This window comes from Antennarius striatus, chromosome 18 (genome assembly GCF_040054535.1).
Source record: "Antennarius striatus isolate MH-2024 chromosome 18, ASM4005453v1, whole genome shotgun sequence".
Taxonomy (NCBI): domain Eukaryota; kingdom Metazoa; phylum Chordata; class Actinopteri; order Lophiiformes; family Antennariidae; genus Antennarius; species Antennarius striatus.
The window spans coordinates 5,244,925-5,268,654 of record NC_090793.1 but is presented as its reverse complement, the minus strand read 5'-3'; the positions used below and the strand labels follow the sequence as shown (position 1 = coordinate 5,268,654).

General features: G+C 42.2%; 1 protein-coding gene across 4 annotated transcripts in view; it reads left to right on the top strand.

The window, feature by feature from the left end:
• Positions 1 to 23,730, top strand: part of LOC137612605 (epidermal growth factor receptor substrate 15-like) — a 52,182-nt gene that overhangs the window by 12,959 nt on the left and 15,493 nt on the right. For 3 of the 4 annotated variants that reach the window (XM_068341219.1, XM_068341217.1, XM_068341218.1), the window contains exons 2-8: positions 753 to 914; positions 3,251 to 3,448; positions 4,658 to 4,816; positions 8,207 to 8,284; positions 8,398 to 8,530; positions 12,588 to 12,632; positions 13,027 to 13,491. In XM_068341219.1, coding sequence (XP_068197320.1) covers positions 753 to 914; positions 3,251 to 3,448; positions 4,658 to 4,816; positions 8,207 to 8,284; positions 8,398 to 8,530; positions 12,588 to 12,632; positions 13,027 to 13,491 — 1,240 coding nt within the window. Of the gene's footprint in view, positions 1 to 752; positions 915 to 3,250; positions 3,449 to 4,657; positions 4,817 to 8,206; positions 8,285 to 8,397; positions 8,531 to 12,587; positions 12,633 to 13,026; positions 13,492 to 23,730 lie in introns of those variants that run through there. The other variant, XM_068341220.1, reaches the window with a different exon arrangement.

The window sequence follows — 23,730 nt, the reverse complement described above, 5'->3', positions numbered from 1 at the left end:
AGAGTGAAGGGCAGCGACTTCAGTTGGCACCCAATTGGGCAGCTTGTAAGGGGACGGCACCTTGCTCAAGAGCACCTCGGCAGTGGCCAGGAGGTGAGCTGACACCCACAGTCAGCTCACACTCTGAGGATGTCTGGCGGGAGTGGAAATCGATCGGCCGATGTCTGGGCGAGGTTTAGTCATAAGACGTCCGCTCTAACGCTGAGCCACTGCCGCCTCAGTGGTTCAGCGGGGCAGCAGTTACATGTTTTGTAAAGATATCAGAAATAAAACATCCAAAGCTGTTAAATCAATCCACTGGAAAGAAAGTTTCTTGAAAACATCTCACCTCTCATCCAAGAGGCTTCTTCACTTCAGAAATAAAGCAAGGATAACTTTATTTGCACAAGTGGGCATTTTCAGTGGTCTAAAAATGTTTTTTGTTTATCTGCGGCATTGTTTTCCAGTTTGCCTTGGTGATTATTGACGTCCTCCACATACAGTTTATTTTTGTTTAATTTGTTTTATTCCACATACCAACAATGTCATACTTACAGTATCAGCAAATTTTCTGAATTAGAAACAGCTACTGAAAAAATAATTGAGTGGACAGTTTATTATTATAATAGTGAAATAATGTATTTTTTCAATTGAAGTGTGTGTGTGTGTGTGTGTGTGTGTGTGTGTGTGTGTGTGTGTGTGTGTGTGTGTGTGTGTGTGTGTGTGTGTCTGTACATGCGTGTATGTGTGCGCACGCTTGTGTCTGATTGTAGGAACTGGAAAACGCTGTTGCGCTGGAGAACTTGGAGCTTCAGGAGCAGCAGTCTGACCGCAAGGAGCTCGAAGACACTCTTGTTAAATTAGAGAAACACAAAGAGAAGCTGGTAAAACAAATTAAGACAATAAGGCAGCTCTGCTATGAAGAGAGTCAACAGGTAATGATGATCTGCTATGCCACAGCAAGTAATCTCCGTAAACATTGCAATGATTTTGTAATTTTTAAACTTATTATGCATTATGTATTAATGGTTATGTATAATTGTTACAGGTATTGTATGTACAGGTCATTATGCTGCAATGATCAATCAGTATTTACTGGTAACAACGTTGAGCCGAGTACTCGTTTCAGACGAGTATCCGGTACGGATAACGCATTTTTGACGAGTACGAGCATGATACGAGTAAAACTCGTCAATACTCGTGCTCGTTCATTCATTCATTTTCCTGACCGCTTCATCCGTTTGCGCGGGTCATGGGGAGCTGGAGCCTATCCCAGCTGGCATAGTTGAAGGATAATCCTCAGAATTGAGTGTCTTCATGTCCGTCACTCACAGCGCCCGCCCCTCCCTACACAGACTGATAGACTGATCTCTCTGTGCGTGGCTTCACTGTAGCTCATGTTGCTGTCCTTAGGTTTTCATCAGCTTGTCTCTATTTCGATCTGTTTAAGGTTACTTGGTGAACTTGTTTCTTGTTTTGTTATGTTGCGCGTACGCGGTGGATTTGTCGCATCGCCTCTACTCCAGTTGTTTTTTTTTTAAACTAACTTGTTCTTAGTTTGACACTTTCTCACTTCAGCGCAAAAAATTCTTTATATACTGTATAGAGATTGTTACTGTTACATAGCACGCACACACACGCACGTGCTCAATCTCTGTCACTCTCACACAGTCACTCGGTCACACACACAGGCACAGACACAAACACACGCAAACACACATGAATAAACTTTGTTTAACTTAGTGTGAAAAAAATGGCAAGAACTTTAGGTGGTAAAAATAAATAAATAATTGGAAAAAACAGTTTGTTCATAAGAAAAAAATTAAAAAGAAAAAGGAAAAAAAATAACAATTTGTGTTGAGTATGACAATTCTTGTTCAAGCATACTTTGTAGTTCATAATTTCCTATTGCATGCTTTGTATTCATTAATGCACTTCATGTTCTGAGTTCATAAAAAACTTGTTTTGTAAATAGTTTTCTTACTTTTGTGATCAAAAACATTGATCTGAATCTCAATTTTGAGGCTGTTCTGTAAATAGTTTAAAATAAACAAATATAGCAACTTCTTATCAATCTATATCAATTTCAGACTTAAAATAATGTACCGATTTAAGCTCCACCACAGATACGGATACAGATAATTTAGATGGTTGAACAGATACAGATACAGATAATGGTGTACTCGCTCATCCCTAGTATTTACATTGACAAAGGATTCTTGATCAGTCATTGCTTTCTTTTATTCCATCCAACTTTACGCCTAATCCAGGCGGTTCGATTCCCACTCCTGCCAGTCATCTTCGGAGTATGAACTGACAGTGGGAGGTGTCAGCTCACCTCCCTGTCACTGCCGAGGCGCCCTTGAGCAAGGCACCATCCCCTTACAAATTCTCAAATGTGGCGCACCCCGAAGTCGTGCTCCTTGAGTCTAATCTGTTGTGTTAGATCTTCGTTTTGATAGCCCTAAAGTTCAAGGTCTGTTCTTGTGCTGCCTTGATCAGTGCCTCTGTGTTGGGAATTTTTTTTTGGGGGGTGGATTATTCATTCATTCATTCATTCATCTTCAACCGCTTATCCACTATGAGGGGTTGCGGAGGGCTGGAGCCTATCCCAGCTGATTGAGGGCGTGAGGCGAAGGAAACTCCAGGTGCAATGCAAGTGCACCACAGAGCCACACAGAGACACAGACAAGCATGCACGCACACACTCATACCTACGGGCAATTTGGAACAGCCAATTAACCTGAAGCGCATGTTTTTGGAGGTGGGAGGAAGCCAGAGACCCCAGAGAGAACCCATGCAGTCATGGGAAGAACATGCAAACTCTGCGCAGAGCTGGAAGCAAACCCAGAATCACCTTGCTGTGCGGCTACCCACTGCCAGTGTGCCGCCTGTGGGGGGATTAATTGAAATTATTTAGTGGTTTGTGCCTGCATATCAGCTTTCTTTACATGCTTTGAACAACAAAAGTCAGTTTACATGAACATCTCATCATATTATATCTTCTGCCCAGTCATTAATTGTACAGTTTAAATGTATGCGCTAGATCTAGTTGTGTCACTACATAAATGTGAATACTATTCAGGACAAAAAATAAATGAATCTTGGTTTTGTTACTTACAAAATATATCATAGTTTATAGCACAATAGGGATGTCCACATTTGTAGCTAATAGATCATAATGTGTTGGATTTTGTTAAATACACAATTCATTTAATGTTTGCAGTTTAGTTTTTTTAAATACAATAAAACTGTTTTTGTTTTTTGTTAGATCCTCACTCTGCAGGCTAATGAGATGCAAATTGAAAACCAGGTGGAAGAATATGAAAAGGAACTCGCTAGAGCCAAGTGGAGGCTCAGAAAGCTCAGAGAAGAAGTGGATCAGGCCAGGAGGAAGGTGGAGGACACTGGAAACAGGAACACACCATTGCAAGACTCCATTAGACAGTCCTATGAGGAAATCCTGCAGGTTCAAGCTCTTGTGCATGTTGTGTCTTCTGCTTCTGCAATTCCTTTCGGCGTGTCTTGTTAGGGTCTCCAAAGCCTTTTATCCATATCCATGTCAACGTATTTTTTCCATCCTCCTCTGTAACCCCAACTGCCCTCATGTCTTCCCTCTCTACATCAGTCCATGTTCTCTTTGGTCCTCCTCTTGCCCTCTTTCCTGGTAGTTCCATCTTCAACACTCTTGTACCGATATACTCACACTTTCTCCTCTGAACGTGTCCAAACCATTGAAGTCTGCTCTCTCTAACTTTTTCTCCAAAACATCTGACCTGGGCTGTTCCTTTGATAAAATGATTTCTAATCCTACCCAAACTGGTCACTCATAGAGAGAACCTCAAATTCTTCACTTTGCCACCTCCAGCTTGGCTTCCTGGCTTCTTTTTAGTGGCACTGTCTCTAATCCGTACATCATTGCTAGCCTCATCAGTCTTACAGAGACTCTTCAGTCTCATAAGACACCTGACATGTTCATCCACCCCATCCAGCCTGCTTAGATCCATTTCTTCACCCCCTTACCACACCCATTCTTGCTCCAAAGTATCCAAAGTCTTTTAGTCTACCTTTGCTATTTCGTCTCCCTGTAGCCACACTATTCCTTCTCCCCTCCTCTCATTTATGGACAACTATTCTATTTCACTTGGGCTAATATTAATTCCTGTTCATTCCACCTTTCTAAATGTTCCTCCACCTGCTTCTTGCTTTCACTTCAATTACAATGTCATCATCGAACATCATGGTCCATGTGGGTGTGCATGTTGTGTCTTAAAAGAAAAAAAACTTCTTTGAATGTTGTGTCTTAAAACTCTTTGTAAGCTGCATTAAAACTTAAAAATTTGAGAAAATAGATAGATAGATAGATAGATAGTATCTATCTATCTATCTATCTATCTATCTATCTATCTATCTATCTATCTATCTATCTATCTATCTATTCTTAAATTTTTAAGTTTTAAGTTTTAATGCAACTTACAAAGAGTTTTAAGAAATAACCATTATGACTCCCTACATCTTTATGGTGTAATCGTACTCTGAAACCCGAGAGAAAATCAGTTTGCAAAGAAATTATTTTAATTTACATTTCAAGCTCACATATTCATAATAGTTGTTAAGCTGAAGTAGGTTAGGGCCCAGTCATTTGGAATTCACATAGACGCACTTCTCTTTCTTCTAGGAGGAGCACACACTGTGCTCTCTTTCAGGAGGTGTAATGACTCCAGAAAGTCAGCTGGATGGGTTGATGTCTCCTGCATACACAGTTGAAGATGATCCACTTCCTGTGAAGCCATGGGGACGGAGCCAGTCACTGCCGGCATATGCTGACCTGATAATGGTAAATTGCAGTGATCATGATGAATTGCTGTATATTGTAAACTGGATAGCAATATGATGTTGATACAGAGGGTTGCGTCAGGAAGGGCATCCGGCATGAAACTTTTGCCAAGTCAAACATGCGAATCAAACCTTTGATTTCCATACCGGATCGGTCGAGGCCCGGGTAAACAACGACCACCTACCTGTTGACCTACAGGGTGCCAGTGGAAATTGGACGACTGTTGGTCGAAGAAGGAGAGGAGGAAAGTGCGTTCGTAGGAAGAGAGAGAAGAGGAACGCCAAGAGTATAGGACTGAGAGTAGGGACATTGAATGTTGGAACTATGTCAGGAAAAGGTAGAGTTGGTTTACATGGAAGGAAGGTAGACATACAGTGTGTCCAGGAGACGAGGTGGAAAGGTAGCAAGGCTAGAAGTTTAGAAGCAGTTGTTCTATCATGGTGTAAATAGGAAGAGAAATGGAGTAGGAGTTATCTTGAAGGAGGAGTTTGTTAGGAATGTCCTGGAGGTAAAAAGAGTGTCAGATAGAGTGATGAGTCTGAAGCTAGAAATAGAAGGCATGATGTTCAATGTTGTTGGTGGCTATGCTCCACAGGTAGGATGTGAGCTGGAGGAGAAGGAGAAATTCTGGTTGGACTTTGACGAAGTGATGCATAGCATACCTAGAAGTGAGAGAGTTGTCATTGGTGCAGATTTCAATGGACATGTTGGTGCAGGAAACAGAGGTGATGAGGAGGTGATGGGCAGGTTTGGTATTCAGGAGAGGAATGCAGAAGAACAGATGGTGGTTGACTTTGCAAAAAGGATGGCAATGGCTATAGTGAATGCTTTCTTCCAGAAGAGGCAGGAACATATGGTGACCTACAAGAGTGGAGGTAGGAGCACACAGATAGACTACATCTTGTGTAGATGGTGTAATCTGAAGGAGATCAGTGACTGCAACATAGTGGTAATTGAGAGTGTAGCCAAACAGCATAGGATGGTGGTGTATAGGGATGACTCTGGTGGTGAGGAAGATGAAGAGGTCATGGACAGAGCAGAGGACGAAATGGTGCAAGCTAAAAAAGGAAGAGTGTTGCATGACTTTTAGGAAGGAGTTAAAACATTCTCTGGGTGGTCAGGAGGTGCTTCCAGATGACTGGACAACTACAGCTAATGTGATCAGGGAGACAGCTAAGAGAGTATTTCATGTGTCATCTGGTAGGGAAGTAGATAAGGAGACTTGGTGGTTGAATGACGAGGTACAGGAGTGTATACAGAGAAAGAGGTTAGCTAAGAGGAAGTGGGACCCTGAGAGGATGAGGAGAGTAGACAGGAGTACAGGGAGATGCAGCGTAAGGTGAAAGTAGAGGTGGCAAAGGCCAAAAAAGGGGCTTATGATGACTTGTATGCTAGGTTGGACAGGAAGGAGGGAGAGACTGATCTATACAGGTTGGCAAGACAGAGCAGCAGGTTAGGGTGATTAAGGATAGGGATGGAAGTCTATTGACAGGGGCCAGTAGTGTGATGGAAAAATGGAAAGAGTACTTTGATGGGTTGATGAAAGAGGAAAATGAGAGACAACAAAGACTAGAAGAGGTGGCTGTTGTGGACCAGGATGTAGTAAAGATTAGTCAGGATGAAGTGAGGAGGGCACTGAAGAGGATGAAGAGTGGAAAGGCACTGGGTCCTCATGATATACCTGTAGAGGTATGGAAGTGTCTAGGAGAGGTGGCAGTAGAGTTTCTGACTGGGTTGTTTAACATGGTCTTAGATAGTGAGAGGATGCCTAAGAAATGGAGGAGAAGTGTGCTGGTGCCCATTTTTAAGAATAAGGGAGATGTGCAGAGTTGTGGCAACTACGGAGGAATAAAACTGATGAGCCATACAATGAAGCAGTGGGAAAAAGTAGTTGAAGCTTAGGGCAGAAGTGAGCATTTGTGAGCAGCAGTATGGTTTCATGCCAAAAAAGAGTACTACAGATGCAGTATTTGCTTTGACGATGTTGATATAGAAGTACAGAGAAGGCCATATGGAGCTGCGTTGTGTTTTTGTAGATCTGGAGAACGCTTATGACAGGGTGCCCAGACAGAAACTGTTGTATTGTATGAGGAAGTCTGGAGTGGCAGAGAAGTATGTGAGAGTGGTGCACGACATGTATGAGGACTGTAAGACAGCGGTGAGGTGTGCTGTAGGTGTGACAGAGGAGTTCAAGTTGGAGGTGGGACTGCATCAGGGATCTGCTCTGAGCCCCTTGTTTGCTATGGTGATGGACAGGCTGACAGACAAGTTTAGACAGGAATCCCCCTGGACTATGATGTTTGCAGATAACATTGTGATCTTCAGTAAGAGCAGGGAACAGGTGGAGGAGAAGCTAGAGAGGTAGAGGTTTGTCCTTGAAAGGAGAGGAATGAAGGTTAGCCGCAGTAAGACAGAGTACATGTGTGTGAAAGAGAAGGACCCAAGTAGAAGAGTGAGGTTACAGGGAGAATAGTTCAAGAAGGTGGAGGATTTTATGTACTTAGGGTCAACAGTCCAGAGCAATGGAGCGTGTGGAAAAGTGGTGAAGAAGTGTGTACAGGCAGGATGGTACGGGTGGAGGAAAGTGTCAGGTGTAATGTGTGAAGAGTTTCAGCAAAAATGAAAGGAAAAGTGTACAAAACTGCGGTGAGACCAGCAATGTTGTTTGGTCTAGAGACAGTGCCACTGAGGAAAGACAGGAGACTGAGCAGGAGATAGCAGAGATGAAGATGCTGAGGTTCTCTTTGGGAGTGATCAGGAAGGATAGGATCAAGAATGAGTACATCAGAGGGACAGCACATGTTAGAGGTTTTGGGGATAAAGTCAGAGAGGCCAGACTGAGATGGTTTGGACATGTCCAGAGGAGAGAAAGTGAATATATTGGTAGAACGATGCTGAGTTTTGAACTGCCAGGCAAAAAAGGATTGGCATATTCTAAACTTTCTTCTAGGCCAAGCAAAGATGGCAATTTCTCTAAGCAGGAAGGAAAAGGTTGAAGGTTAGTCTGACTGCAGTGCAGAAGCCATTTTAAGAAGAATTTGTCAAACAAGAATCAGAATCAATGTTAACTATTTCAGAGTTATGAATGATTTAGACAGTTTTACAAACCTATTCGTGTGTCAAAGGTGTCTTATGTTTTGTGTTCAATGAGGAACTCATGTTCAGTCAGTGTTAGGTTTAATTCAAGTATATTTTGCCCACATTTCATATGAAGCATGTATTCATGTTTGAGTGAATCTCTCTTAATGTTGTTAATGTAACTATCTTGTAATATCGACTTCATGAATAAATGTGAATTAAAAAATCAAATCTTTCTTTCTTTCGAAGGGTAAACAATTCAACTCACTTTTTGGTGTAACAACTCTCTCCCTTTTTCTCTCTGTTTGTCAGAGGACCAGTTGCTCTACCCTTTGCAATAATCTTGGAAATGCTAGAGAAGTAGTCAACAGTGATACCAGCTCGCCAAAGGTATCTTTATCAGATGAAGACCTCTCATTGTATTACACCAAATATGGGATTCATACTGTAAAAAATGCCACAATGATAAAGTACAGAGCTCATAATGTCCTCATGTATCACAGATGGAGAGGTCTGACACAGAGGATGATGCAGACGATGATATCAAGGAGGATGAAAAGTCCATTGTTAACACAGACCTCCTTTGTCAACTGGACTTCTACCAAGCTGATCCCTTTGCCCACTGTCAGAGTGATGGTAAGTATCACAGTAGAGGCTTTCTTACTTTGCATTTGGAAAAGCAAAATGGTTAATGGACTGCATTTACTTAATTAATGGATTATACTTAATGGATTATACACCTTGAGGAGGTGTGTGTGAGTGAGGGCTAACTAGGCATCAGTATATTGCTTCAGTACATACTTGTGGCTTTTCCTTTGAAGCAACCCTATTTATACAGGGGAATGCCATAATTTTGCTGGAATTACAATGTTGCATTGACATGAGTTGGTGAGAGAGAAAAAGTACAAGTATTTTCATACAACGTGCATAATTAGGACATGCATTTTCATTAGGTAAAGTGCATATGAGCAAAGGATTAAAAAAAGAATATACCAAGAACAAAAGTATGAAAAATAACTATTTCAACTATGTTGAATGGATATTTCTGGCCTCATTTGAAAACACACACATGCATTCACATGTACGCACACGCACACACACGGCCACACATATGCATGCACACACGCACGTATGCATTTACACATACACAAATGCACACACCCCTCTCTCTCTCTGGTTAAATTTCTCAGCAAAATGACGAGAGGAAGAGGGAAATTGGAGGAGAATGACAATAAAAACTGGAAAGAAGCCCTAGAGCGGGTGGTCTCTTCTGTTAATGAGTTAAGGAGCGACTTTAAAAAGTTCAGCAGTGGCTATGATAAGAAGTTGGAGGAAAATCTGAAACCAGTACTAGACTGCATGGAAAAAATGAAGGATGACATGGAGAAAATGCAGAAAGATGCAGATGAAAAAGAATGAAGAATGGTTGTCCTAGTTCAAGGACAACAAAGAATGGAGGAAATGGAACAAAGCATTAGAATAAATGATGTGATCATCACCGGCGTCAAAATCAAGCCGAGGAATTACGCACATGCCGTGGCCAGAGAAGAGGGAACTGAACACAGCGATTTCTCAACTGAGGGATCTTGAGATCAATATCGATCCGGACCAGATCGAGACATCCAGTCACCCAGTACCATCTGGAGGTAAAAGACCACCTGCAGTAATGTTAAAATTCCTAAATCGCAAGTAAAAAATTGCTCTTCTGAAACAAAGCCCTAAACTGAAAAGAAAAGATGTGTACATCAATGAGAATCTCACCAAAAAGAATGCTGAAACGGAAAGGAAAAGATGTGTACATCAACGAGAATCTCACCAAAAAGAATGCTGATATCGCCAAAAAAGCTCGTCAGCTGAAGAAGAATGGGCTGATCGACATCAGCTGAACGAACAAAACAAAGGGGCTTTCTCGAGAGGAGATGAAAACAATGATGAAAAAAAATGTGGAAGAATTGGAGAAATTCGACCAATAAGTTAAGACCAAAAATTAAAACTCTCTAACTTCAACACAGCAGAGATCAGCCGTCTCTGCAATGTCTGAAGAAATGGAAGATGTAAATCAGAGAACTGCTGATCAAGATAGTTTGGAGTTTAAAACCGATCATTTTGTGGATTATGCCCTGTTTGGCCCAAATAGAATTTTGGATGTGTTAAGTATTACATGGAACAGTTGAAAAACCATTCAACATCATCAATGTCAGAAACATGGACTAATGAACAAAAAAACATGGATCTCTGCTTGGAGGGATAACATTAAGTTTGAGACTTTAAAAAGCATGTTGATATCTTTTGACAATATAATAGCATGTATAACTGTTAAAGTGTCTGTAACAAACAGGTTAATTCTTGGGTAAACACTGTCTGCAGAAAGAGGTGATTATGATCATTGTATTCTTGTTGAGAACACTAACAAGGTCAACTTCTTGTTTTGACTATCTATGATGTTAACAAACCTTGTGTTCCTAGGAAGAATTTTGTAAACATGGTTATGCTCTAGGATATATCTGGGACAAAGGCTAATATCTGGAAGTGGATGAGAGTATGAACATCTGTCAAAATTCAATGGATTAGCTGGTTGAAAACATTTAATTTCTGAGTTTATTGACAACATATTGTAATGAGAGAGATATTTGTTGTTACTGTACTGGGGGATAGGAATTCACAAGCCTGTTGGCCTCTAACTGTATGCCCTTTTTTTCTGATGTTGTTGATGTTGTAAATGTGATGAAAAAGTGAAGTCTGTTATATTAACATGTCCAAAAAAAATGAACTAAAAAAATAAATATTGTTTGTTTGTTTGTCACATTGTTTGTTTTTGAAATATAATTTCATTTTTGCATGATTCTCTTTTAGATTTTTTTATCAAGATGAATATTTTGTAATTTGACTTGAATATGAATAAATGAATAAACATGATTTTAAAAATCAAATCTCTCCCTCACTTTCTTTCTCTCTGTCTCTCTCTATCACACACACAGACACACACACACACGCACACACACACACACACACACACACACACACACACACACACACACACACACACACACACACACACACACACACACACACATTATAGAGTGGCATTATAGAGTGCTAAAATTTCCTTCAGAGGGTACTGTTAGAGTTTTGTTCTGAACAAAACCGTTGTCGGTTCTTCAGCACGGTTGAGAGATGTATCTGAAATGATGAGACAAATTGTATTCCAAAAAGCGTTGACTGAAGAAGTTCAACACTTTACAAGTTGATGAGGATACAGCGCTGGGCTATTCAACAGATGCAGCAACAAACGTCTGGAGAAGAGCCTTGAATGTTCAGTTACCGTGATCTTTATAGTGTTTGGGTAAGACTCTCTTTGAGAGATGGGACTCACAATCAGAATGTTCATTGACCATGATCTCGATGGTGTCTGCCATAAGTTCTCCTTGAGGTATGAGCTCATCAGCAGCCTGACTCAGCCTCTCGTGTACCAGTTATCTATGTATGTGTTTGCGTGCTCTGTACTTCTGTTTAGAAAATTATGTGGTATACAAGGACTAAGTGTTGTGCTATCTATGTTTGTGTAAGCAGATGCGTTTTGTGGTTATTTCCATAGTTAAATGGAATTTCCCAACAGTACCTAGCCATTCTGTGCTTTTTATGTAAGCAGGAGAACTTTAAATGCTAAAGCTAAGCTTAATAAAGTGATAAAAAGCAGTTACGAGTCAAGTCAGCTGGGACAGGCTCCAGCAATCGCTGTGACCTGCAATAAACCTAAGAAGTGGTAGAAAGTGAATGAATGCATGATTAAGCAATTACAATAGGTACAATAGTGCTATAAATTGACTAATTTGAGATGTTTTGAAGGTCTCCAGCTCATTGGTTTAAATACTGCACTGATCTTATTTCATTAGATCAAGGGAAGGGTTTTGACCGTGTTGTGAACAGTTTTCTCTGGAAAACAATGGGGAAGTTTGGATTTAGCACCAGTTTTATTTTCAAGATCCAGGTGTTGTACAGTGACGTTGAGAGGATACTGAAGTTTAAAGGCAGTTTGTGTGCCCCTTTCAGGGTGCCCCAAGGCATCTGACATGTCTGTGCTCTGTCTGGGATGTTGTATGCACTCTCCCTAGTACCCCTCTGTAAAATCAGCAAAAGCATTGACAATTTGATTTTACCTGGTTGAAAAGAGAACAATCTATCTGCTTATGCTGACGATGCTATTGTTCTTATGTTCTAATGCCATTGTTCTTATGTTCTTTTCACTAATTTATTTAACATTCTAACCACGCAAGGATGATCTGGAGCAGGAGCCGAATAAGACCTGTTTTCTTTAGCCTAGAGAATGTTATTGCCATGATTTTCGAAGAGAATTTTGATTAATGAGACCACAGAATGGTTTGCCACTGAACTTGGGCCAAATTATGGCACTAGTATTTCTGGATCTTGTTCATAAACAGTTTCTTGTTAGTACAGTAAATTTTCAAAGGAATGTGAATAGGGGGCAACTTGACCAAATGGCCAAACCACCTAAGGGGAATTCTTTGCAATTTTACAGTTGCAACTGGCTGGATAATATACCAGCACATTCTTTCAGAGTTGTGTTCTTTTTATCTTTATAAAATTTATCATTATAAATCTATATACTATTTTATCTTAACTTTATTTCAAAATGATTTTGTCTTTTCCAATTTTCTTCACATTTGTTTTGTAGATAACCTACTCAGTGAAGACTTGTTTGCTAAAACTGACTCATCAGGTGAGTAATAATACATATTATGCATCATAAAATATTCCTTTTTACAGTCACACACACACGCACACACTCACGCACACACACACAAATATTCAGTAAAATTTTATTTTGAGTCCAATCTGTTCCTAAATGTTGAATTATTGCTTATCTTAGCAATGTACATTGACTGTAAAATATTTGTTTTTTACTTTTATTTGTGGCATCATCACATAACACAGCTATAAAATTTTAATCTGATATTGACAAAAATACTATATCTGCTGTTGCTGCTTCTGTCATATTGTATGGTTTCTGTCTTTCTCTTTATATTTTTTTTAATTCATAAAATGAAATGGGTTGTTTTTACCATGTCTGTGATGTCAACATACTTAAAGTATAAAAATGATTTGTTTGCAAGATGGATTCCCTTCCGACCCTTTCAAAGGCAGTGACCCTTTTGCAACAGATATGCTGTACCTGGACATGAACGTCATCACTGATGGAGAGGCAGCACACGTTAGTGATGATGTGGACAAAAGTCTGTCATGTGCTGAAATCAAAGTCTCAACAGGAACTCAATGCTTTGAATCTGAATTCCCAGATGAAGACAGTGACATAGAAATCAGCTATAGCCAAGAAGACCTGGATGCCATTGCAGTGGCTGATGATTGTTCTGGATATAAACCCATTGAGAATTCAACAGAAGAATTGGGTGCTGAGCCAATTATGGATTGCATGTCCAAGGGCCCCTGTTCAGTAGAATCCAATCCTGAAGGCTATGAGAGCGGCGTTGGAACTGTCTCCCATCCCTCTGACAAAGAAGAACAAAGTCTGGGATCTCTTGCAGGCAATGCTAATGAAGAGGGAACAGAATTTAAACAAGGTAATCTGCACACTTTTTTTTCAAATGTCACATTCATTTACCTCATTGTTAGTACAAAAACTGGTGCTACATTTATGTTTGATGCAGTTTGATGCTTACTAATTAAAATAATCTTCAGGGTCTTTGTTAAAAATGGTCAGAAATAATTTTAAATAAATAAGACAAAGGAGAGAAAAAGATGGAAGGGAAAACAGAGACAAACAAAGGTGAAATTAAACTAATTTAATATTTTATTGTAGCCAGGTAGGTCATGATCATGAAATTGAAATGAGTTGTTATTAAAATTGGAATTACTGATTTGTACTACTCCAATTGAAAGCTTCCTTACTAGTTCATCGGATGTAAAGTCCAAAGATGTACAATATCAACTTTAGTGCATTTGGTGCAAGTGAATAACAAGAACAAGATGACGGTGTACAAGTGGAGGTCTGTTACAGCTGCTCGCTAGAGTGTTTTTCTCTCTCTTTCTATTTTCTTGAGCGTCTTTTTAATCCATTTTTCTCTGCATGTTTATAGACCTCTGGTGCATCATGGTCACCAAGCACGATAACTGTGGTTACTTATAACTCATGCAACTTTTTTTCTCCCTCGTCTGTGGATCCACACCATGCAATGGCTCACATTGTTTATAATAGGGATCAGCTGCTGGCCCTACGTAACACAGTTATGTGTTACGTAGCCTTGGGATTGCCGCATTGTCATTAAGCATTGAGGAGAGCTTATAGACCGACTCTCTGTCATAGTGACCATTTCCCAGTAGAAAAGAACTGGTTAATGCCGCCAACTCTTCCATCCAATAGGATGGAAGAGTTGGCGGCATTAACCCGCTATTATTAAGAGCTCTGACAGTGCAGCATGCTGCTGTTTAAAGAGACATGGCTGAGAAGCACACAGAGACAACTAAATGGATTCTCCCCCATATTGGCAGATCAAATTGAGAGGAGTGGTCAGGGGAAAAGAGGTGAGCTGGCAGTGCTTGTGAAGGATATATGATGTAATTCCAGGCACATCAATATCAAAGAGCAGCACTGCTGCCTGGACATAGAGCTGTTGGCTGGTAGTCTGTGACATCACCGCTGTGATCAGCAAGCTGCAGGCACAGACACCGCATGCTCTCTTTTTGTGTATCTCCGGGGATTTTAATCATGCTTCTCTGTCCTCCACTCTGCCCAAATTCATCCAGTATGTCACAGGTACCACCAGAGATGACGAAACTCTGAATTTATTTATTTATGTATTTAGTGGACAACAGAGTTGAAATATTCAGTGACGCTCACAAGGAAGACATCTACAGTCTGGCAGACAGCATTATGGACAAATTGAACTTGTGTGTGGTGAACACCATACCCACCAGGACTGAAATGTGTCACTCAAACAAGAAATCCCAGATTAATCCTGACATAGGGCTAATTAAAAGGAAAACAAAATGGCTTTCAAGTCAGTGAGCAAAGAAGTGCAGAAGGATGGATACAGGAAGAGAATGGAGGAACACCTGCAGGAAAACAACACCAATGCAGTCTGGATAGGTGTGAAAACCATCTTAGGCCTCTAGGATCCAAATGCCCAGGCAGCTTTGGATTCAAAGTGGGCAGACAAGCTGAACATCTACTTCTGCAGCTTTAATTAGGCACCCGCCCCCCGCAGTTTAAGCCATTCAGCATCCCTCCTTTGATTTTTCAGCATTCTGCCAAAGTATCCCACTATGCTACAGTTTTAGCTCATTGTACCAATGCCACGCCCATGGCTCCTCCTAATCCTAGCCCTAACCCCCGTCAACATCCCGAGACACACAATCCCCTCTGCTCTATCCTGTTCCTCACACAGTGACGTGCAGTGAGTTTTATGGCTGGTGGGGCACTGACTTCATCATAATCAGATTTACAAACATATGAACCTACAGTGTACCATATTCACCAATTAATTAGCAATAGTAAGTAGGTGATGATTAAAGTCTCACATATACAAGTTGTAATTCACAAGTAAGCACAATTGATTTAAAAAAAAGTTTCGTTGTGAAAGATATATGGTGTAATTCCATATATCTTTCACAACATAACGTTGTGAAAGATATATCACCAGTGCCCCCTACCATGAGGCAGGAGAAGTGCATGCCTCACTTAGTGCCTCTTCCCAGCCATTTTCTCAGTCAATCAATCCAGAGCAAGCATAAGCGACAGTGGCGGTGAAAAACTCCCTTGTTCAGGCAATACCCAGACCTTTTGGGCGGCCATCCGCCTTGACCGGTTGGGTGGAAAAAAATAAAATGATCAGGACAGGGTAAGAGAAAGAGAGATAGAGTGGCCCAGCCAATGGTTGGGTGAGGGGTGATACTGGTGGGATGGGAGGAGCAGGCCCGCACCGGATGGGCAAATGAGGGGTGAACATGAGAAAACTTGTGAGGACATAGAGCACAGAGACTCCAGGGAAGAAGTTGAGTTAGTAGGGTGTGATTGGAGACTAGGAGAGAGAGGTCGGAGAGGAGGAGGAGTTACAGAGAGGGTCAGAGAGGAGGAGGAGAGAGGAGCTCAGTGAGTTTTGTTGTTGAGTCTCCAGCAGTATAGGTATATAAGAAAATGAACTTAGCAATTTAAAATGCCTTAATTGTAAAATTTTTGAAAAAGAAATGTTTTCAGTCTAGTTTTAAATAATGAGAGGGTTTCTTCCTCCAAAACTGAGGAAGGGAGGTGGTTCCACAATGGAGGGGCTTGATAGCAACAGGCTCTAGCCCCCGTCCTACTTTTGTAAATTCTAGGAACCACCAATAGGCCAGTATGTTTAGAGCATAGTGCTCTAGAACGATAATTTGGAACTAAAAGTTCCTAACAGATAGGTCAGTGCCTGGCCATGAAGGGCTTTGTAAGTGAGGAGGAGTATTTGAAAATCTATCCTAGTTTTCACAGGAAACCAGTGCAGAGAAACCAACATAGGATAAATATGGTCTCTGGTACTGGTCCTAGTCAGAACATGGGCAGCAGCATTCTGGATTAGTTGAATTGTCTTCAATGACTTTTTGGGGCAGCCTGAAAAAAGTGAGTTACAGTAATCTAGTCTAGAAGTGATGAAAGCGTGGATTAATTCCTCCGCATCATTCCATTTTAAAATATGCCTGATTTTAGCAATGTTTCGGATATGGAAAACAGCCTGTTCTAGAAACCTGTTTTATGTGTGTGTTAAATGACAGATCCTGGTCACAGATGACACCTAGGTTCCTTGCAGTGGTTTTGGCCTTAAAAGTGACTCCAAAGCTATTATGTCACTGGGTACTACATCCCTAACGGATTTTGGGCTGAGCACAATGACCTCAGTTTTACCAGAATTTTGATGCAAAATGTTATTGGTCATCCAATCTTTAATCTCTTTGATACACACCTGTAATTTGCCCATCTGATTGACTTCATCAGGTTTAATTGAGAGATACAATTGTGTATCATCGTTGCGTATCATAGGCGTAACAATGGAAGTTGATGGCATGTTTCCTTATCAAATTACCTAGAGGAAGCATGTATAAGATAAACAATATTTTAGGATTGCTCAACTCAAGAAAGACGTTGCACATGTACAGTTGTTGTAGTGGACGTGCTATACTTCAGCAATAACTCAAATAAAGACTCTGGAGCAGCAAAAGAATGGTTGACAGCCATACGGGAATTCTTTAATTTGATTCTCAGTACATCAGTACATAACACCAGATCAGGCGGGAAACAGCACTGAACTTCATATCCCATAACTCTTTTATACCTCACGGTACATGTTTGTACATGCGTGGGTGTGGATGTGCGCGTGTATTTGTGTGCATCTGTGGGCGTATGTGTATTATTTAAATAAAAACACTTAACATTGGCCTTCCGGGAGAACACCCAAACTTACGTCCACTGTTCAGCAGTCATACATCTCTCTTCTGGCAAAGAACAATGTCACCATGAACTTTTCCTGTCTATCCTGTTTTACACAATCAAGTTCTTACTGCCAGAACTGACATGGCCATCTTTTTCGCCTGGATTTGTATGAATATTTATAACTGTATTTCAGGTGTGACTAAAGACATTATTTCACCACAAAAATACCCCACTGCACATTTTGAACATTAGCCAAACTTGGGAAATTTAGTTCATATAGCGAACATGTTTGAAAATTTTAATAACAACATATAGAGAGATAGCATTGCAGTTTCACTGTATAGCATGCCAACATGCTAAGTCATTGCACAATCAATGGAGAGGGTTGGCTGGCTGCTGTCTCAACCACAGGTCTCTTCTCAGTATTTCAGTGGTAAGTGTGGAAATTTGGCGGTTTTGAATGAAAATAATCAAAAAATTGGTGACTTTTAATGGAAAATAACTTTATAATACACATCACTGGATCAATATAACCATTTATTTCTTCCAGTTTTTTTCTTTTATGCAGTCCCCTGACTGCACGTGACTGCCCTTACACCTATCTAGGTGAGGAGTCGGCTCAGGACGATGAAGACCAGGAAGGCTGTATGACCAGACAGCCTCAGTCCTGGGATTTTTAGGTCCTGCTCTGATCAGCTGAGTGGGATCACTGGACATCTGTTCAATCTGGGCCTGAATCTGGCAAGAGTGACATGCATTTGGAAGATGTCCTGTATGGTGCCTGGGCCAAAGTCCATTTTAAAGACCCCAGCTGCTACAAGCCTTTGGTCCTGACATCCCACATCATGAATTCCCTAGGGTGGCTGGTCCTTGCCCGACTGTGCCCCCTGATGAGTTCATCCATCGACTTGCTGCATTTTCCGTACCACCCTAGTATTGAAGTAGAAGATGCCTTCATCTTTTCGCTCCATCAAGCTCTGTCTCACCTGGAGTACCTGGAGTGCTCTGTTTGAGTCCTTTTCCTGTATCTCACCAGGCTGTCAACAATATCAGACCAGCCATTCTGAGAAACAGAACTTTCAGAGTGGACCAACACCTCACACTCTGGATTATGGACTACCTTGCCAACCTGCCACAGTATGACACAGGACTGTGTGTCATGGACTGTCCTCTGCAGTATAGGGGCCCCTCAGAGAATGGTGCTGTCACCATTCCTCTTCATCCTCTACATGGCTGACTTTTCCCGCCTATTGCCCATCAGTCACCTAAAGAAGTTCTCTGTCCCGGATGGAGAACTTTGTCCTTGGAAATACTCCGGAAGGAGTACCAGAGGATGAGGAGAAGGAAGAAAAGCTCCAGGGGCCAGCTTGTGACTCTGCCATTATGACTCTGTCATTGTCAATATCATTACAGATAGAACCAACTGGTCACACACTGGGCTCCTCCACGATTGTTTGGACTAGTGCCAGCTGAGCCACCTCCAGACGAATGCTGCTAAAACCAAAGAGTTGGTCACCAGTTAACATTCAGGGAAGGGGCATTGAGATGGTGACATCTTATAAGTATCTGGGTGTCCATATGAACAACAAACTGAAGGGATTCTTAACATCACTGCACTCTCCAAAAAAGGACAAAGCTGCTCAGAAGACTGAGGTCTTTTATGTGTGCAGCAGGCACTCCTGAAGACATTCTATTACGACTGTTGTTTGTGGTTTGCTGGGGGAGCAGCACCAGAGCATCTGACAGGAAAATGTGGATGTAGTAGAGGGGAGGAGGTTAACAACCAAGCTGTCCTCCTTGGCAGTTATGACTCCCACCCTCTCCCACCACCTACAAAGCACATTCACTGCATATAGTGTTTATGAAGTACCGGTTTTGTTTAGTGACTGAGCTTCTAAGATAAATAAGATAAGATAAGATAAGCTAATGTAGCCGGTCTGTCCTAACTTGTCCATTAATATTGTACTCTGCATTGTTTAATGTACTCTGTCTTAAGAATTCTGGATGTGATGGGTCAGCCAAAGAGGTGGCCTATTTAATCTACACAGACTGAACAAATGGACACACATTTTGAGTGAAGCAGCCTTTTGTTGAAAAAAGCTCTCCAGTGATGTTAAAGTGCTCTACAGGGGGTGGGAGTCCTTTGCCATCCTGGATAAGATAAAATAAGATAAGAGATAAAATGCACTTAATTGATCACAAACTGGGAAATTTAAATGTTGCAGCAGCATTCAGACACACAGAACAACAGAAACAGGGAAATTATACGTTGAAGAAAAATTAAGACATAAGGGGAAAGAGAATAATAATATTACAAAATATTATTATTATTAATAACAATAATAACAACAACAACAACAACAACAACAATAATAATAACACTCTAGTATCAGGTAATGACATAGTGTGACCCTCAGTGGCAATACACAGGACTTAATGAAAGCCATGTCTAAACAGACTGGTGGAACTCTATCAGATGTGTTAGAGTTGTACAGAGCAATGGTTTGTGGCAGGAATGACTTCCTGTACCTGTCCCTTCGACAGCGGAGCTGTGGCAGTCTGTTGGAAAGGGAGCTCCACTGTCCGTCCAGTGTGTGGTGGAGAGGGTGAACAGGGTTATCCATGATGGATAAGTTTCTTGAGAGTCCTCCTCTCCACCACAGCCTCCACAGTGTCCAGACTACAGCCTTACACAGAGCCAGTCTTCCTGGTCAGCTTGTTTAGTCTGTTGGCCTCGCTGGCTCCGATGCTGCTCCCCCCGCAGACTGCAACAAAGAAGAGAACACTGGCCACAACAGACTCCAACATCTTACTGCATACATTGAAGGATCTCAGCTTCCTCGGGAAGTACAGTCTCCTCATCCCATTCTTGTAGACAGCGTCGGTGTTGGATTTACAGTCCAGTCTGTTGTTGATCTTCATGCCCAGGTATTTGTATTCCTTCACCTCCTCTACAACCTTGTTCAGACTAGTTGCCTATATCCGATTTTTAGCCCATCCAGATTGATGTCGCATGTCTCGCGTATAGTCTGAACAGTCCCAATCGGATTTTTGTGGGACTGATTGAAACCATATTCGGGAGGTAGTTTCATGTCGGATAGGGACAGAGGCGTCTGTAGTCTGAACAGCTCGATCAAATACGGCAGACCAGGATGTCAATTGCTACGTGAGAGGGAAGCTCCAGAAGGAAGAGCATCGTGCATTACATAGTAGTAAAACACAGAAGAAGAAATTAACGATTTGTGGTATGTGTGTGTTTCCTCCACATCTACCAGACAGTGATACCACCAATACGCCAAGGTAACAAAACTTCACCTTTGTCGTTGTTGTTGGTATTTATGCCGTCACAATTGTATAACTTCAAATATTACCCGTGCTGAATGATGACTCTGCCCTATCATCGTTGCTATGGTACCCCGTCAGATCGGCCGATAATGTAGCCCAGTCCGAACAGAGCCCCACCGCATTTGGTCACTACCTAAAAACAGTGTGAACAGTCATCCCTAAAAATCAGATATGGAAGGAAATCTGATATGCCTGCAGTCTGAACGAGGCCTACGGCCTCTCTCAGAATGCACAGTGGTTGTGGCGTGCTCCACTTCTTCGATCATCATCTCTCTGGTCTTGCCAACGTTCAACCTCAAGTGATTGCATCCAGCCCACTACATAAAGTCATCAACCATCCTGTACTCCCCTTCCCTCCCCTCACTTATACACCCAACAACAGCCGAGTCATCTGAGAATTTCTGTAAATCAGTGGTGTACAGTGTGAAGAGGAAAGGGGACAGTGCAATCCCGAGGGGCTCCTGTATCACTGACCAACGCGTCAGATAGAACACTGCCTAGATGGACAAACTGTGGCCTGCCTGTCAAGTAGTCACTGATCCAGGACATGGTGGAGGTGTCGACACCCATCCCCCACAGCTTCTCACCCAGCAGCAGCATGCCTAAGGTAGGCCAAAACCAGCCTCTCCAGCACCTTCATCAGGTGGGATGTGAGGGCAACTGGTAGGTAATCGTTTAGCTATGACAGGGACAGGAACCAAGCAGGATGTCTTCTATAACTCTGGGAGTCTCTCCAGACTCAGGCTAAGGTTGTACATGTGTGTGATAACCGGAGACAGCTGGATGGCACAGGTATTCAGGATACTGGGGCTGATACTATCAGGTCCGGCATCCTTCCTCTGGTGGAGTCTCTCCAGCTGTCTCCTAACCTGGCCCGTATTCATCGTCATGTGGGGCAGAGTGCTCATGGGGGAGGTTGCTGGTTCTATGGAGGAGGGGGGAGGGAGATGTTGCCAAGGACTTCGCACCACAGGGGTGGGGGTGGGGTGGAAGTGGAGGGGGAATGTGGGGATCGGGATGTGAGGGGGAGACGGACGGCTGTAAGCTGAACCTGTTGAGGAAAACATTCAGCTCGTTGGCTCTAATTACACCAACTGAAGGTTGCCTTTGTCTCCCTGTGCTTCCTGTGATCTTCTTCATCCCCGACCACACATCCCTCACGTTGTTCCGCTGGAGTTTGGCCTACAACTTCCTCCTGTAGCTCTCCTTACACTCCCTCAGTATGTCTCTGACCTCGAGCTACACTCTGTTCAGTTCTCCTTGGTCACCAGACCTGAAAGCCCTCTTCTTATTATTCAGGGGTGCCTTCAGGTCACTTGAAACCCATGGCTTGTTGTTTGGGAAGCACCGTGCAGTTCGGCTTGGCATGATGGTGTGTTCACAGACCCTGATGTATTCCATGATGCAGTCCGTCAGGTTGTTGATGTCCTCCCCATGTGGCTGACAGAGCACATCCCAGTCCGTGGCATAGAAGGAGTCCTGCAGTGCCTCAGCAGCCTCTTGAGTCCATGTCCGAACCATGTTGGTGTGGAAAGACAAGCAGGACGTACTTGGGGTTTAACAGGACCAGGTTTTGATCTGATCTACCCAGGGGAAGATGACAGCTTAAGCATCATCCTCTTCTCTCCCACCACCTCCCCCGAGTCAAGGGGGCATCATAGGACAGAGCTGGCCATTTTAATCACCTTGTCCAGTCTCTTCTATTCAGATGCCATGATGCTGCTCCCCCCATAAAAATTGGTTGAAGCCACCTTCTTCTTCTTCTCTCTTTTCGGCTTTTCCCTTCAGGGGTCGCCACAGGGAATCAGTTGCCTCCATCTAACACTGTCTTCTGCATCCTCTTCTCTCACACCAACTACCTTCATGTTCTCTTTTGCTACATCCATCAACCTCCTCTTTGGTCTTCATCTAGGACTCCTGCCTGGCAGTTCAAAGCTCAGCATCCTTATACCAGTATAGTCACTATCTCTCATCTGGACATGTCCAAACCAACTCAGCCTGGCTTCTCTGATTTTATCTCCAAAACCTCTAACATGTGCTGTCCCTCTGATGTACTCATTCCTGATCCTATCCATCCTGGTCACTCCCATAGGGAACCTCAGCATCTTCATCTCTGCTACTTCAAGCTGTCTCCTGTCTTTTCCTTTGTGACATTGTCTCTAGACCAAACAACATTGCTGGTCTCACCACAGTTTTGTACACCTTTCCTTTCATTTTAGCTAAAATACTTCTATCACACATCACACCTGGCACTTTTCTCCACCCGTTCCATCCTGCCTGTACACGCTTCTTCATGTCTTTTCTACACTCCCCATTGCTCTGGATTGTTGACCCTAAGTACTTGAAATACTCCACCTTCTTGATCTCTTCTCCCTGTAACCTCACTCTTCCACTTGGGTCCCTCTCATTCACACACATGTACTCTGTCTTACCTTCATTCCTCTCCTTTCCAGGACAAACCTCCACCTCTCTAGCTTCTCTTCCACCTGTTCCCTGCTCTCACTGCAGATCACAGTGTCATCTGCAAACATCATAGTCCATGGGGATTCCTGTTTAACCTCGTCTGTCAGCTTGTCCATCACCATAGCAAACAAGAAGGGGCTCAGAGCTGATCCCTGATGCAGTCCCACCCCCACCTTGAACTCCTCTGTCACACCTACAGCACACCTCACCACTGTCTTACAGTCCTCATACATGTCATGCACCACTCTCACATACTTCTCTGCCATTCCAGACTTCCTCATACAATACCACAGTTCTTCTCTGGGCATCCTGTCATAAGCTTTTTCCAGATCTACAAAAACACAATGCAGCTCCCTCTGACCGTCTCTGTACTTCTCTATCAACATCCTCAAAGCAAATACTGCATTTGTATTACTCTTTTTTGGCATGAAATCATACTGCTGCTCACAAATGCTCACTTCTGCCCTTAGTTTAGCTTCAACTACTTTTTCCCATAGCTTAATTGAATTGCTCATCAGCTTTATTCGTCTGTAGTTGCCACAACTCTACACGTTTCCCTTGTTCTTAAAAATGGGCACCAGCACACTTCTACATT